Here is a 14,665-nt window from a genome sequence, read left to right as displayed (position 1 = left end):
CGGAAGAGCTCTGCCTAGCAGGCACGGGCTGTTGATTCAAAAATTCTTGGGATATTTGAAGTTAAAGATAATAAAAGCAAAAACATTTTACATGGCTCTGACATAGGTCAAACAGGAGCCAATACAGGATCCAGTTTGTAACTTAATCAGCAGAAGGGAGGAGTGCCAAGTGCCTTACAAACTTCTGTAGGAGTCAACCCAAGAAGAAGGATCTGGTCCTTCTGCTGGTGTTCACACGAGCACACAGCCTGCACGGACAGGCCGTACTCCACACAAGCGCTGGGATCGCTTTGGTCCACATGTTTACACATTAAAGAAAAAGGAATCAAGTCCTATTAGTGGAATTACTCCCTGTGAATTACTCCTTCAAACACAAATGGGTGAATTAAAACCTCAAATCTGACGCTTTCTTACACAGACTAAAGTTGCCAGAGCATTATGTAGGCAGGATTCTTCGTCGGGTCTCAGTTTAAGCAGGATTTGTGATGCTACCCAGTGCACTTTGGCCTCTCCCACACGTTGCAACAGCTCAGAATCACCAGATCACCCCCCAGTCCCTCTGCCCTCTTTGGGCACTACTGCAGGATTCCCAGTCCTGATCCCCAACCAGTGAGATCTGGGGCAGCGATCCAGCTGCCCTCACTGCGGGGGCGAGGGAACAGTTTGGCACCAGTGATAGGAGTGAAGGTTTTACAGGTTTTCCTTCACAGAATCACAGAATCCCAGACCGTTAGGGATTGGAAGGGACCTCCAAAGCTCATCCAGTCCAATCCCCCTGCCGGAGCAGGAACACCCAGATGAGGTTACACAGGAAGGCGTCCAGGCGGGTTTTGAATGTCTGCAGAGAAGGAGACTCCACAACCTCTCTGGGCAGCCTGGGCCAGGGCTCTGTCACCCTCACTGAGGAGAAGTTTCTTCTCCAATTTCAGTGGAACCTCCTGTGTTCCAGGAGTGTTCCTTCCTCCCACAACAAACCCCTACAGCTGAAAAGCAGCTACATGGACTGAACAGAAAAAAACAAAGATGAGGCCAGAGCAACAGAAACACCACACGTTTGAAAAGCAGTTTGCTAGCAGCTCTAGTACAAAATATTGCTTCCACTAAGTGACACCACAGGGGCCAGATGCCGCCAGTTCAGCTGCAGACCTTCTACGGGCTGATGCTCACCATTAAGGGACACGTGTATCTGCTGTCTGATGACCTACACCATTGCAGACCACCCCATGCACAGGATCTCCATCTCTGATGGATAACATAATATTTGCAGATGACATGTAATGACTGGAACATATCCAAGCTGCATATGAGTCCCCAAAGCAAAGAGCAGCTTGTTTTACACGGGATGACACGCTCCTGAAGTAGCATCTCATTCCAATGGTATTTTTTGTTACTAAAATGCATAGAAGTACATCAACAGTATAAACAACAGAAGCCTCATCTTTTGTTTCACAACACGCAGAGCACTCTGAGATCACAGAATCACAGAATGGCTCGGTTGGGAAAGCCCTCTGAGATCATCACGTCCAACCGCTCCTGTCTACCCCCTAAACCATATCCCTAAGTACCTCGTCTACCCGCTCCTTAAACACATCCAGGGATGGTGACTCCACCACCTCCCTGGGCAGCCTGTGCCAGCTTCTGACGACCCTCTCAGTAAAGAACTTCCTCCTTCTCTCTGGCCTGAACCTCCCTTGGCACAGCTTGGTGCCGTTTCCCCTTGTTCTATCCCCATCACCTGGGAGAAGAGACCAGCACCCACCTCTCTCCAAGCTCCCTTGAGGCAGTTGTAGGTGGTGATGAGGGCTCCCCTCAGCCTTCTCTTCTCCAGGCTAAACAAGCCCAGTTCCCTCAGCCGCTCCTCATCAGGCTTGTTCTCCAGAGCCCTCCCCATCCCTGTGGCTCTTCTCTGAACACGCTCCAGAATCTCCACATCCTTCTTATAGTGAGGGGCCCACAACTGAACACAGCACTCGAGGTGCGGCCTCACCAGTGCCGAGTACAGGGGGATGATCACCTCCCTGGACCTGCTGATCACACTGTTTTTAATACAGGCCAAGATGCCGTTGGCATCTTGAGATGGCAAAGCCAAACTGCAAACAGCCCTTCAGAGGGCACGCTGCTGCAGTGTACCTGTGATACGCTGGGGTGAGCAAGATAGCGAACCACATAGTGAGGTAAGATAAGGCTGACCAAACGTCTAGGAGGTTTTTTTAACTTAGGCTGAACTATTTATGTTTCACAGAAAGCCACCACTCCTCTACCATTTGCAAAACCCGGACATTTTGGCAAGTTCAGTGATCAAAACTGAGACAAAAAAAAGCACACAGGTCTTAGATGGCTGAGTCTAGGCATGCTTGCTCCACAGCACGGTTAATCACAGACTCTCAGATGCAAGATCATTCTGGCTGAGGTGTCACAAGAACTGAAACCCCCCCAGGTCAAGAAATCTGGATTTGAGAAGGTTTGGGAACACACTTCACTGACAATCTGAAATACAAAGAATCACTCACGCTCCTCATGTGGGAAGGGAGTATGAGCAGATGCTTCTGCAGTAAAACAAAACCATGCCGTTTCTTCAGGTTAGAGCTAAGGAGGAAGTTCTTTCCTGAGAGGGTCGTCAGAAGCTGGAACAGGCTGCCCAGGGAGGTGGTGGAGTCACCATCCCTGGATGTGTTTAAAGAGCGGGTAGATGAGGTACTTAGGGATATGGTTTAGGGGGTAGACAGGAACGGTTGGACGTGATGATCTTGGAGGTCTTTTCCAACCGAGCGATTCTGTGATTCAGTTATGTTGGTTTAGGATCCTTTTGTGTTGTTTTTGGCAGATGGGCAAACATCTTCCTTTCATAAGGCAAACAGAACCAGAGCAAACCTTAACAGACAGGATGGTAAGTAAAACCAGATCCAAATTAGATGTTTCCCATGCCAACTTCCTCAAGCAAACTGTCTAGGCAAGCATGTCTGGTCATACAGCTTCTGCAGTGAAAAACTTCAGCACTAGTCCTACTGCTTTGGGCTATCCAAGAAACCAAAGTGCTGTATCAGATGCCACTAAAAGCAGAGGGACACAAGTTTTTGACTCCGCACAGGAAAGACAGCGTCTGGAGACGGGCCCAAAGCATCAAAGCAAGCTCTGCTGGGACAACCCCAAAGCAACTGCGCTGCTTTCCTCTGTTTCTGCAGGTGAAAAGGTACAGTTGCCACAGACCAGCAGTTCCACAAGCTGATTTCTCACCTCCTTCTTTGCCATGTGTCAGTGTAGCTCAGTCTTTGAGGCTGATAGAAGTGCTGACTTGAGAGCATCAGCAACGTGCTCCTGAAACGGGAGTTGCCCAAGAACATCGGAAAGCAAGGGCCAACACAAGTCAGCTCTGCTCTAGCTGGACTTGGGCTGAAGCCATGCAGACATGGACTGAAGTGGTAGCCAGGAAGCACACAAGCAGGAGATGGCTGAAGCAGGATCCCACCTGCAGATGAGGAGCCACTGGAGGTACAGAGTGATAGGAGCTCTCACCAACACTGCCTCATAGACCAAAAACCCCCAAAACAAAACAGTCCATGCTCTCTGATGCAGTCTGCTTAGTTTTTTTGAAAACCAACACAAGTCCAACCTTTCCCCTTGAAGGAATTTACCAAAGCAGCACTTCCATCAGCCTCCATAGACCAAAAACCCCCAAAACAAAACAGTCCATGCTCTCTGATGCAGTCTGCTTAGTTTTTTTGAAAAACCAACACAAGTCCAACCTTTCTCCTTGAAAGAATTTACCAAAGCAGCACTTCGATCAGCCTCAAAGACTGAGCTACACTGACACCTGGCAAAGAAGGAGGTGAGAAATCGGCCTGTGGCTCAGAAAGCACAGTGGCTCAGCAGAAGCATGCGCCAGAGGTGCTCTCCCAGTATCCAAGAGGAAATGAAGCAGTTCCAGCTGCTATGAAGGGATGGAGCTCGAACTTTCACAGGCCATTATCTTACGACAGGGGAGCTTGAGTCTTTTGCATAAGCTGCACAGTGTGTGGAAGGGCTTCAGGCAATAATCTCGTCCTTACAAAGATAGTTTACCTACCGTAGAAGGTAAAACCAAGCAGCTCATTCTAACACCATAAATCAAAACAGAACAAAACAAGTGACGGCTGACACAATCACTACCATTCACATACAAAAATATCAGCAATCAATGATTTAGTTCCTCAGAAGCTGCAGGCAGCTACATAACAGCACCTCAGGAACCCAGAGCACTGGAATGTTTATCCTGTTCTTGCAATCATCTGTCTCCTCCTGTCCATAAAAATATGGTATGGACAAACTAATCGTATTTCACAAAAACACTTAATTTGCTCCTGCAGTGTTTTGCACAGAGAACAGAGCACAGGTCATTCAACTTGAAGAGAGTCACGGACAAGCCCTGCTGTGGCATCAACTTACTGTACAAAAATGAAGCAGAAGCTTAAGTACGAAAGAACTGGAAAAAACCCAAAACCCTATCGATTTCTAAGGATATTTTTTCTCCAAATGTGTAAGATCTCCTATCATTTTGGGGGTCCCCTGCCTTAACTTATGACTTGCTTTCAACACGCACTTCATGATCTGGAAGTTGTTCCCAAGGCGAACTGATCCTCAGACGATTGCAAACAATTGAGTTCAGAGGCAGCAGGCTCAACTTCGTATTTAAACAGAAACAAGCAGTCAGTGTTCCCCACTGATGCTGCGAAGCGTGAGCCACGCACCACAGCTCCCTGCAGGAACGACTCAAACCGCACAGCTGCCGCACCAACACACCTGGTACTCATGAAATAAGCTTCACCACAAAAGCATCCTATCCCTTACAGAAACTCAACAGAACAGGGATCAATTTCTCTTCGATAGCACACACAATCTAGCAACATTTTGGGCTCAGGCATTTACACTGAAAATGGATTACAGAGGTTCCACGTTGCAAGAGGCCAAGAGCTTCCATCTCCCAGCATTCCTACATCAGCACCAACGCTCCCGAGCCATTTTTGGCATTGATGTCCACCTTCCAGCCTCATGGGTCATTAAAAGCAGGTATTTAGTACAAAACCATAATACCACGTTAAAAAGCACTAATGAGTTTGAACAGATATTAAATATTTGTTCTTAATTTAAAGAGACTATGAACGGGATGCACCTGGGCCAAAATGGAGTTTAAAAAAGGCAAAAGAATTATCCCACTTTAAAGCATTTCTTTCAATGGCTGCAACTCAATGACACGCAGCAGCACTGCTGTACCTACTTGACCCTGAAGTTCCATTTCCATCATTTAAGCCAAATGAAACAGCAAAAATAAAACTAAGTGGAAATGCCATTTGAGAATATCTAGTGGACTTCCAAGGACAGGGCATGGGGGGAAAAGGGAAGGAGAAGGAATGCTTTAACGCTTACAAAAGATGCACGTTTCCCTACATCTTGCACCCAGGAGATAATTCCATGACTTGAGAGCTGCTGGAGAAGAACTACTGGAGATCCAGCACAAAAACAACCCAAAGTGTGATTCTGGAGGCAAAAAGCCATTAGTAACGTGCTGCTAGATAGCACGTTACACTTCATACCCTAACAACCACACAACTGCCTCCAGCATCCATTGGCACCCAGCAGAGCCAGACTGCTGTCAGCAAAATCCCCACCACCAAAGTGTTCAGAGACAAATCAGTGCTTCTACCGAGTGAGGCGCCTAGAAGTGAAGTGACAGAGGAGCACCTTACCGCCTGCTGACAATTCAGCCCCACGTTTCCCTTTTCGCCCCGTACTACTTTCATCAGGCAGTGCAGGGTGCGGCCTTTCCGGTGCAGGCCCGAGCAGTGGTGCTCGATCTCCCCTCGGCAGCTCAGGATGATTTCTGGGCTCAGCGAGAAGTCTTCCATCAGCATGCGCCGGTAATCCAACATCTCACCCTGGCACTCGCTGCTCACTTGTCGACCTGAGCCAAGAGAAAACGATGTGATTCAGTAGTAACGCTCAGCAGAGCCCCTCTTGACCTACGCTACCATCACGTTGAAGAACAGGGACAGCCTCCACACACTGGACTACAACAGACTGCAACAAACGCGCTAGAGCGGACGCTTTTGAAGAGCAGCTGAAAATGCTCAGTGGATCTGCGGTCCTGTAGCACAGGTCTGCTCTTCCCTGAATGTTCAAGGACTTGTTTTTCCGCTGTAGAAATGGAAGTCACCTCTGGTAGTTTACCAGCTCGATACGTCACTGGCAGAAGAATTTGTCTGGACAGAAGGTTAAGTATTTTCTCTGAATAAAAGGTTTTCTAGAGCAACAGCACATATTTGCTCAGGAAGTCAAAAACCAGAATAGAACACGTTACCAAGAGCATACAGAGTGTTTAATAAACCACTGCAGCTACACAGAAATCGAGCTTTAATAAGTGCTTAGATCTGCTACAGTCCCCATGTAGACAGTGGGGTTTTGGTTGGTGTTTTTATTTTAACAAAAAGGAACACGTTGGCTTTTGTGCTATGCCCTCCCCCTAGCCCGTACCATAGCCTATTCATACCTGCACAACGCCCCTAGACCCCAACAGGGGCTCCCAAGCATTGTAATACAGACACGTGGAGATCTGTGGAACAATCAGTGCTCCTCCTGGCCTCTGCTCTGCGCGTGAGCCACACGCAGGACCTGTTTCACCTTGGAAGTGGAGGTTAACACCTGAACAGCAGTTTTCTGTATGTAATTCGGGAAAGCCGACTGCAGGAAGGAGGAAATAAAACCAACCCACAGCTTTTCCACAGACAGCACCCACCATTTCCACATCAATCAGAAGCAATGAGTTATTCAAATGCACCGACTGCTTACGGCGTTGCTGCGGCCTTTCCCTCCTGTGCCAGGGCCACTGCAGCATGCAGCTCTGCTGCTGAATCTGAAGCCACCCAGCTGCATGCCAAGGTGAAAACCAAGTGCAGAAAAAGAGATCTCCAGTGCAGATCTAGAGGCTATAACGTGTTGTTTTACACGTTACAGCAGTTTCACAGAGATCCTTTAGCGTGGTCCTGCCATACAGGGCCCTCTAATGGCTTTAGGACGGCCACCAGTGTTAGAACACCCCCAACTTACGCTAACTTAAACGTACAAAAAGGTTATTCTCACACCTCCCTTCTACATACGAATCACTAGGTAAGAGGGAGAGAAATCAAGGCCTTTACCCAAGCTACTGAACTGCAAGGAAAGACCACCACCTACAAGACACAGAGGACTGAGCATCCCTGGCTTTCTGGGTTATGCTAAACAATTTGCCTATTCTGTCTTTTAACAGAGTAGCGTATTTAATGCTTACTACATAAGGGAGGGGAATAAAGCTGCTTGTATCCACAGTGAATAGAAGGATTTGCAATCACACATCGGCAGTCCAAGTGGGATTTGCTATTTTGCATTTTAAACTTCTTGCCTACACAACAGGAGCCAGCGTTACAGGTTTACCCAGCTACTCTCATCTTCAACAGTGATGAAAGCATTACGAGAAGGAAACTCGTCTCTGAAACAAAGTCTGACAAAGGCTACTTGGAGAAGGAGACTGTAAAAAACACATTGAAGCTGAAAGTCCAAGAGAAGCTTTGAAAATCAAGGTCCCAGCAAGTCACACATCCCTCGATTCAACTCCACTTACCTCTGTGCACAGCAGACTCCAAGCACATCAACAGATAGGAAAGCCTGGCTTCGCGGGACCGGGGAAGGTTCTCCACGTTACAGCGGTATTTCTTCAGGTCGCTTTTACAGGATTTTGCCAGCGAGTAACTGACTTTGTAGTCCTGGGCGATCAGCTTCTGGCGGGTCGTCAGCGCATCACGACACTGCGGGAGACACATTGGGACGGCTGAAAGCTTCCCCGCGCTGGCGGCAGGGAGCCGGACCCGCTGCTGCTAAGTTTTCAAGTTGTGTTTCAAAAGACAACCGATGCTTTAAAACTCACGCGTTTTAAGCCGGGCTGCAGCGAAATTTCATCTGTTTCGTAGAAACCACACGGTTAACAATGCACACCGAGGTCAACAGATGAAGGGTTTTAAAGGCAGCAGCTCTCTGCAGAGCACTTCTTAAAACTGCACATTCATCCAGCTTTTTGTGGAGAGCTGTGGCTGAGAGCGTGACTCATTCTCGGTAACTAGGATCAGTTGCTGACATTTATCCCAGCTGCGGTACATGCTCACCCTATGCCCTCAAGAAACAACTTTTTCAAGTCACATTTAGAAAAATCTCATGTTCTTTGGATTTGTTCTGCAACGTGCCAAGCAGATGACAGCAGACAGAGCAGCCTAGCCATGGGAATTTCTAGCCATTCTCCACAACTGGCGAGGCTCACGAGGATGTACTGTGGCCAAACCCGAACCCAGCAGCTGCAAGAACAGCTCTTTAAATTTCATCCAAAAAAGGACCTATAAAAACACTGCTATGCTTCACATTCAGAATAGCACACACAGATTTGTCCATTCTTGGACTATTGGAAAGAAAAGAAGACTGCATGTGCAGGGCAGGGAGAACAGGGAGCAATCTCAGCAAAGGGAACAGAGAAGCCCTACAGCCCTCTCCCCGTCAGGGTTCTGACTTTTCTCCCGCTCCTTCCCATACCTACTTCAGGAGCTGCAAAGCCCTACTCCAAGATATTCCCACTCCCTCCTCCACGCTCCCATCTCTATGTTGTGACCTGGACCTCGGGACTGGACAGACTTAACGCTCTGGACACAGGGAGATACAGGCTCACAGATACCTCATCCCCCAAAGCAGGGGTACAGGAGCCCAGCTTGGGGAGCAGTTTTGGATTACACAAAACAAGCCACCCGCTAGGCAGCTATAGTCAGTTATGTGTGTATGCAGCAGTCGATGCCATCCCTTGGCACCCACAGGAGTGAGAGCTCGATTCTGTGTTCGCCCTGCTCTGCAGAGAGCACTCTCAGAGCATCCACTTTTCTCTCCCTACCAAGTCATCTGGTACAGCTTTGTTTGACCTGTCAGCACCTTATATTTCTATCTTAAGACAGCTGACCATGGAGAAGACCCTGCAAAAAACCCCAAACCCACGCTGTCCCCGTACAACCAAAACCAGGTTAAGCAAAAATAGCAGCCCGTGTCAGTAAGGCGCTTGTACAAAAATGAAGCTTTGTTTCGAGCCCTCGGGGATCGCCCTCTCAGTTTTGAATTTGTTAATTGGAACAAAGCTTTCAGACAGCTAATGCATTTGAAGAAAAGGAAATGAGTCTGATCCCTCCAGGCCTCTGAATCGGGCTCCTTCAGCTGAGCTTTTCCAAGGAGGGCTTTATAGATATCCATCTTTGTATCCTTTCAGACAGATGATTTAATTCCATATAATCGCAAACACTATGATACTGCTTCTGAAATCACTGAAGGCATCGCTGCCTTCCCAAAATACCTACACCAATAAAAACTTGTTTCAGGACTGGCTTTCCAGACAGTTGTGGTTTTTTTGTTGTTGAAAACCACATCCTCAGGAAAAACATATGGAAAACAGCAGTAATTGAACTGTGCATCTTTCCCATAGAATTTGCTGCTTCATAGTCACACACTCAAGAGCTTTGAAAGCAAAAGCGAAACACAGACATCTCCCTGGGCTGAGGCGTTTGGGCATTTTGTTTCTAATCCATTTGTTACGACTGCATTTATCCATGGCTTACCCCAGCATGGTGAGACTTCTACCTGAAACACTCAATCACAGCGCTACCACTTGAGCTCTACGTCTACCTCCCCAAATTAGCCACCCAAAAGCTCTGATTCATTTATAACCCTTTACTTTAAAGGCCGTTACTCGAGCACAATTAATTCAAGCCATCAGCAGGTAGCTGGAAACACAAACATATCAAAGCAAAAGCATCTGTTAAAGCAATTGGTTATCTGACCACGTAGATGATGGATTTCCTTCAATACTGGAGAAGAATAATGCAGCCTGGACTGACGAATGATCTGGTGATTTCTGCATTAAGCATTTGTCTCGCTAAGACAGGTACCTACCTTTTCACTCATTGATTCTTCAAACTTGTGATTAAAGAGGCACTTGTAAACTCGGCCTTCCCCAGCCTGAGTCTGTGAAACAGAACAGTGACGTTTGCCATTAGAGATGAGACTTGTATTGTCTAATGAGCAGGCTAAACCACACCTATTTCTTTAAACTAGAAATATATAAGAGTTAGTATTTCAAATGATAGGGATAGGTTCTATATTATAAACATATTTTCAAAGTTTGTTGCATTAAAAAAACCAAACCTGTTTGTGTTCATTACCCTTTTAGTGGGAAGATGCTCAGCTGACACAAGCTAATTCAGACTAAACGATGCCGCTTTCCAGCTCAACGCTCCAGGGACAAGGAGAGCTGTGAGAACAGCCAGCCCAGGCTAACCTTGTGCAGCAGCTTCTTGCTGCAGCAGAGAGCACTCACTCACCTTTGCTGCCTCCTCCCCATCCGAGTCATTCCACTCCCTGTCACACCAGCTCTGATGCCCCATTAAACCATTTACGCCAATTCAGCTCATTAACCCGCTGGAAATAATGCCTGTTTGTTGGGTGAGTGAATTTAACACCAGATTTATTGCAAAATGACAACTACGTGGTGCCTGTTCTCAGCACTACGTGATCTCGCTCAGGTCCCACTCCATCGCTCCATTCTTTCTACCAATGCAGCTTCAGTGGGTTTTGGTTTTTTTTAATGAATTACTGTGGAAAAGAAAGCAAGAGGAAACTACTCACATTTTCACAAAATCGCTCCCTATCATCCCGGCACGCGAAGTAGAGATGCCGGTCCAAGTGGAAGTCGTCTGAAGAGAGTTCAGCTACGCGAAGAATCGCTTTCTTGCACTGATCAGAAACCTGAATTCGAGGGTCGGTCTCCTCCGCCTCCTTCACCAGGCCCTTTTCCAGGCACGCCACCACCTCTCCTTGCGAGTGGGCATCCTACACGGGGAAAGCAAGACAACATCTTGTTGTGATATACAACCCATGTATATAACAAAGTGATCTGTGATTCTGGGTAAGCGCCACAGAAATTAAGCAACAAAAACTATTTCCAAAAATTCAGCCTAAACTGCGTTCGCGTTCACAGGAGGCAACAGTTAATATCTGCACTATCCACACACTTTGTTCATCCCCATCCTCTGATGGCCACCGTGAAATCCCCCCCCTCCAACGCTCTGAGTTTGTTTTAATGTGACTTAATGAGATTACCACTCCTTAGTCACACTGCTCAGAGCAGTTTACCAAAACGGCCAAATTATCTTTAATCTGACACAGCTTTCTTCGCACCATGGCAACGGGATCACATCAAGTACATACTTGGGGGAGAGAAAAATCACAGTTCCTCCACGCTAAGCTAAGCTTTCGGTTTGGGTGGTGATAATTAGTGATGCTAAAAAGGCCACAAAGGAGCTTTGACCAATGGAGGCTTCTCAATGCTAACTCCTCCATTAAGAGTAAAAAAAACCCTCAAAGCATTCAAGAGCAGACGAATTCTTGGACAAAGCAGTTCTGGCCCAATTCTGCAACATCGCATCCACCGTCCCGCAAACCTGCAGACAACTTTGGACTGTGACCAGAGACTGACAACGAACGTGGAAAGCCCGTGCTTTGCATGAGAGCCCAGAAGAGACAGGGCAAAGCTGCATTCAGTTTCCTAGATCCTTTTTGTGTGTTACGAAAGGGAACTGTGCTCCTGCTTGGAGGCTTCTCAATGCTAACTCCTCCATTAAAGAGTAAAAAAACCCTCAAAGCATTCAAGAGCAGACGAATTCTTGGACAAAGCAGTTCTGGCCCAATTCTGCAACATCGCATCCACCGTCCCGCAAACCTGCAGACAACTTTGGACTGTGACCAGAGACTGACAACAAACGTGGAAAGCCCGTGCTTTGCATGAGAGCCCAGAAGAGACAGGGCAAAGCTGGGCAAAGCTGCATTCAGTTTCCTAGACCCTTTTTGTGTGTTACGAAAGGGAACTGCGCTCCTGCTGTACCTCTGCAGAAGGTCCCATTCCTTTAACAAACAGGAACTCTCCTGGAGCAGATCTCTCAAGGCTTCTCCAAGTTTTTCCTGTGGAGACCACTCCAGCGTATGCTGCTCTGCTGCGAGAGGATATTGCTACTGAACTTGTATCAGATTATCTGGAGCATACAAGAAGGCACCAAGATCTGCACACGTCTGAATCACTCAGCCTGGCATTTGCAGTAACCATTTAGGAGCAACCCCTTCAGCAGCTCTCAAGTAGACTCACCCATTGCTGTTGCAGCAGCATAAGAGAGCAACCTCCTCAAAACATAACCATGACTATTTGAAGCCATGCAACTCTTCCAAAATCTTTTTGTTCTGACACATCTCCTCGGGCAGGCAGCCTCTGACTCCTGTTTTAGCTCTACTATACTTGGAGCACAAGCAGAAGTGGCAAAGTTTACCAAGTTGTAAACACAACCCAGAACTATAATCAGTTTAAAAGGGCTAAAAGTAGTTTTCCCATTAGAAAAACTGAAACATCAAAAAACCGAAGTCAAACTAAACCCCCCCAGATACCAAAACCCCTTATTTTGGTTTGCTTTTTGCTTTGAGTGGGAACTGGCCAACTCCACATACTGGCCGGATATCAGCATCTTCGAAGAAATGTCATTATATATCAACAATCCCTTTAGGACTGAACCCAAAAGGGATCTGAGGAATACTAGTTAGCAGTACGTGAACCACATTACTTTAAATTGTCATTTATCCATAACCACACCAAACACAAACACCGTTCAGCAAATCCTTGTGGTCAGCCATAGGCAGCAATTACAACTGAGGAGCTGGCAGGCACAACTGATTGAAAACAACCATTTTCAGCTCCTCTGGCAGGTTTTTGCTCCAGCCGAGGCGAGTTTCCTAGCAAGGAACATCAGAAGCTTCCTGGTTTCTTGCAGCATGGGTCTAGATCCTTGGCTAGTCATACCATATATGAAAGTAAACTTATTTTTATTTATCTAGTGAAAGTGGATGTCCATACGCCGGATGCTGAATGTTTCCAGTTGCATTTCAGGGACACAACATGAAACGACCAATTCATTGCATTACTCCACAAACACAGTTTTTATATTTTAGATCATCCTGCAGTGCTGGCTGCAGTATCAGAGCAATTTTAAAACAATGTCAGACTTAACAGAAATAGAAACACACAGAAGTCAACACAGCCGGCTCCTGAAAGATGCAGCCCTGCCCTTTCCTACCTCTCAGTGTTCGTGTGCCTTCTTGCGGTGCCATCAGTGTTGCTGTGTTCACTTGTCACTGCTTGTGAGATTTACTGACCTAATCTGGGGTTCATTTTAAGGCAGATCAGGTCCCCGAGTGCTAGTGCTAACTTGTTAAGTCAGCTTAAGGAGGTCCTAACTCTTCATTTCTTCAAAAGTGCATTAAGGCAGCCAAGCTACTGACCAAACAGAGTATAAATAGGACTTTACGAATGTGGTTTACAGAAACACCACTTCAGGCCTTAATTATAGCCCACACCTACTGGATTTAAGATCGCACAACCTCTTACTGCAGACTGGAGGAGAAAACAAATGTGTGCACGGCTGCACTCAACCGTCTTTTTCTAAAGCAGCTGGCCATCAGAAGTTTGTCAGGCCCATCCTGAGGACAGCAGGACAGCTTTTACACACGTTTGTGGTCCATCACTTTGTGGCTCTTTACCAGAGCCGCCTGTTCCCACCTGCCCTCCACATCCTACAGGACCAGATCAGCTTCAGAGGCACCAAAGCCAAAGGTTGGCATCCCACGGCGAGAGCTCTACCTTAAAGACCTTTAAGTTCACTCCAAAAGTCAGGACTGCCCAAAATTGCTGCAGGGGGTGACAAGAGTCTAGGCCTCGATACTGCAGTGCGATACAATGAAATGCAAGAGATTAAATCTAAAAACCACACAGGTTTCTCAGAATTTCTGCCTTACCACCACCAGTCTTAAACGGAGAATTTTAACTGAAAGTTGTGAAGATGTGTTCTAGACACTAGAGAAATGTCTAGTCTGGAGTGTCTTGAAACTGCATAGTTTTAGGAAAGGACACAAACAGCTTTCCAATACTGTCCTACAGCACTCCGAGCCACAGAGAAACGGAAATGAGTTATAAACATACCCAAGCAAACCCCTTTCAGCACAACACGTTGAGAGATTTTAATTTCTATAACAAAAATTCAAATCTGCCAGGCACATGGCTTTAGAAAGAACTTTAAAAAACTCGTTCTTGCTACTCATTTTTCCATCAGAGATTCCACGCTTCCCCAGTACAGTTTAGGCTTGGCAGTTCTTGGTTTTGCGGGTTTTTTTCGGGTCATATTCAGAAGCTCCCCCAGAAAAGACTTAATCATCTGTCTGAAACCTGACATGCCTCGAGTTCATAACTGTTCTAGCTGTGGACTTGCAAAGAGAAACTAGGAAAGAGAAGAGCCAAGAGAAGAAAGCAGCAGCAGGCAGGAGGATAAAACATAACCTGCCTTACCAGCACAGCATCTTGCTGCAGGACACCAGGGTGACACCAGGGTTATGGGGATGGCTCCTAGACTGAGCAATTCCCAGCACTTCAGCTGCCAGTACACTGCTGTAATACTGCACTGAGTAAACAAGGACTGCACTGAACGTCATCATCGGGGGGAAGGGTTGATCTGCTCAAAGGCAGGAAAGCCCTCCAAAGAGATTTGGA

General features: G+C 46.8%; 1 protein-coding gene across 1 annotated transcript in view; it reads right to left on the bottom strand.

The window, feature by feature from the left end:
• GLG1 (golgi glycoprotein 1) overlaps positions 1 to 11,265 on the bottom strand; it is a 29,415-nt gene extending 18,150 nt beyond the window's left edge. The window contains exons 1-5 of the mRNA XM_010184095.1: positions 11,218 to 11,265; positions 10,711 to 10,914; positions 9,979 to 10,050; positions 7,628 to 7,811; positions 5,721 to 5,935 (exon numbers count right to left, since the gene is read on the bottom strand). Of these exons, the coding sequence (XP_010182397.1) occupies positions 5,721 to 5,935; positions 7,628 to 7,811; positions 9,979 to 10,050; positions 10,711 to 10,914; positions 11,218 to 11,265 (723 nt within the window). The remainder of the gene's footprint in view (positions 1 to 5,720; positions 5,936 to 7,627; positions 7,812 to 9,978; positions 10,051 to 10,710; positions 10,915 to 11,217) is intronic.
• Between the last annotated feature and the right edge of the window lie 3,400 nt (positions 11,266 to 14,665).

This window comes from Mesitornis unicolor, unplaced genomic scaffold (genome assembly GCF_000695765.1).
Source record: "Mesitornis unicolor isolate BGI_N332 unplaced genomic scaffold, ASM69576v1 scaffold4795, whole genome shotgun sequence".
Classification (NCBI taxonomy): Eukaryota; Metazoa; Chordata; class Aves; order Mesitornithiformes; family Mesitornithidae; genus Mesitornis; species Mesitornis unicolor.
The sequence above is the reverse complement of the archived record's forward strand: the minus strand, read 5'-3'. Positions and strand labels throughout refer to the sequence as shown.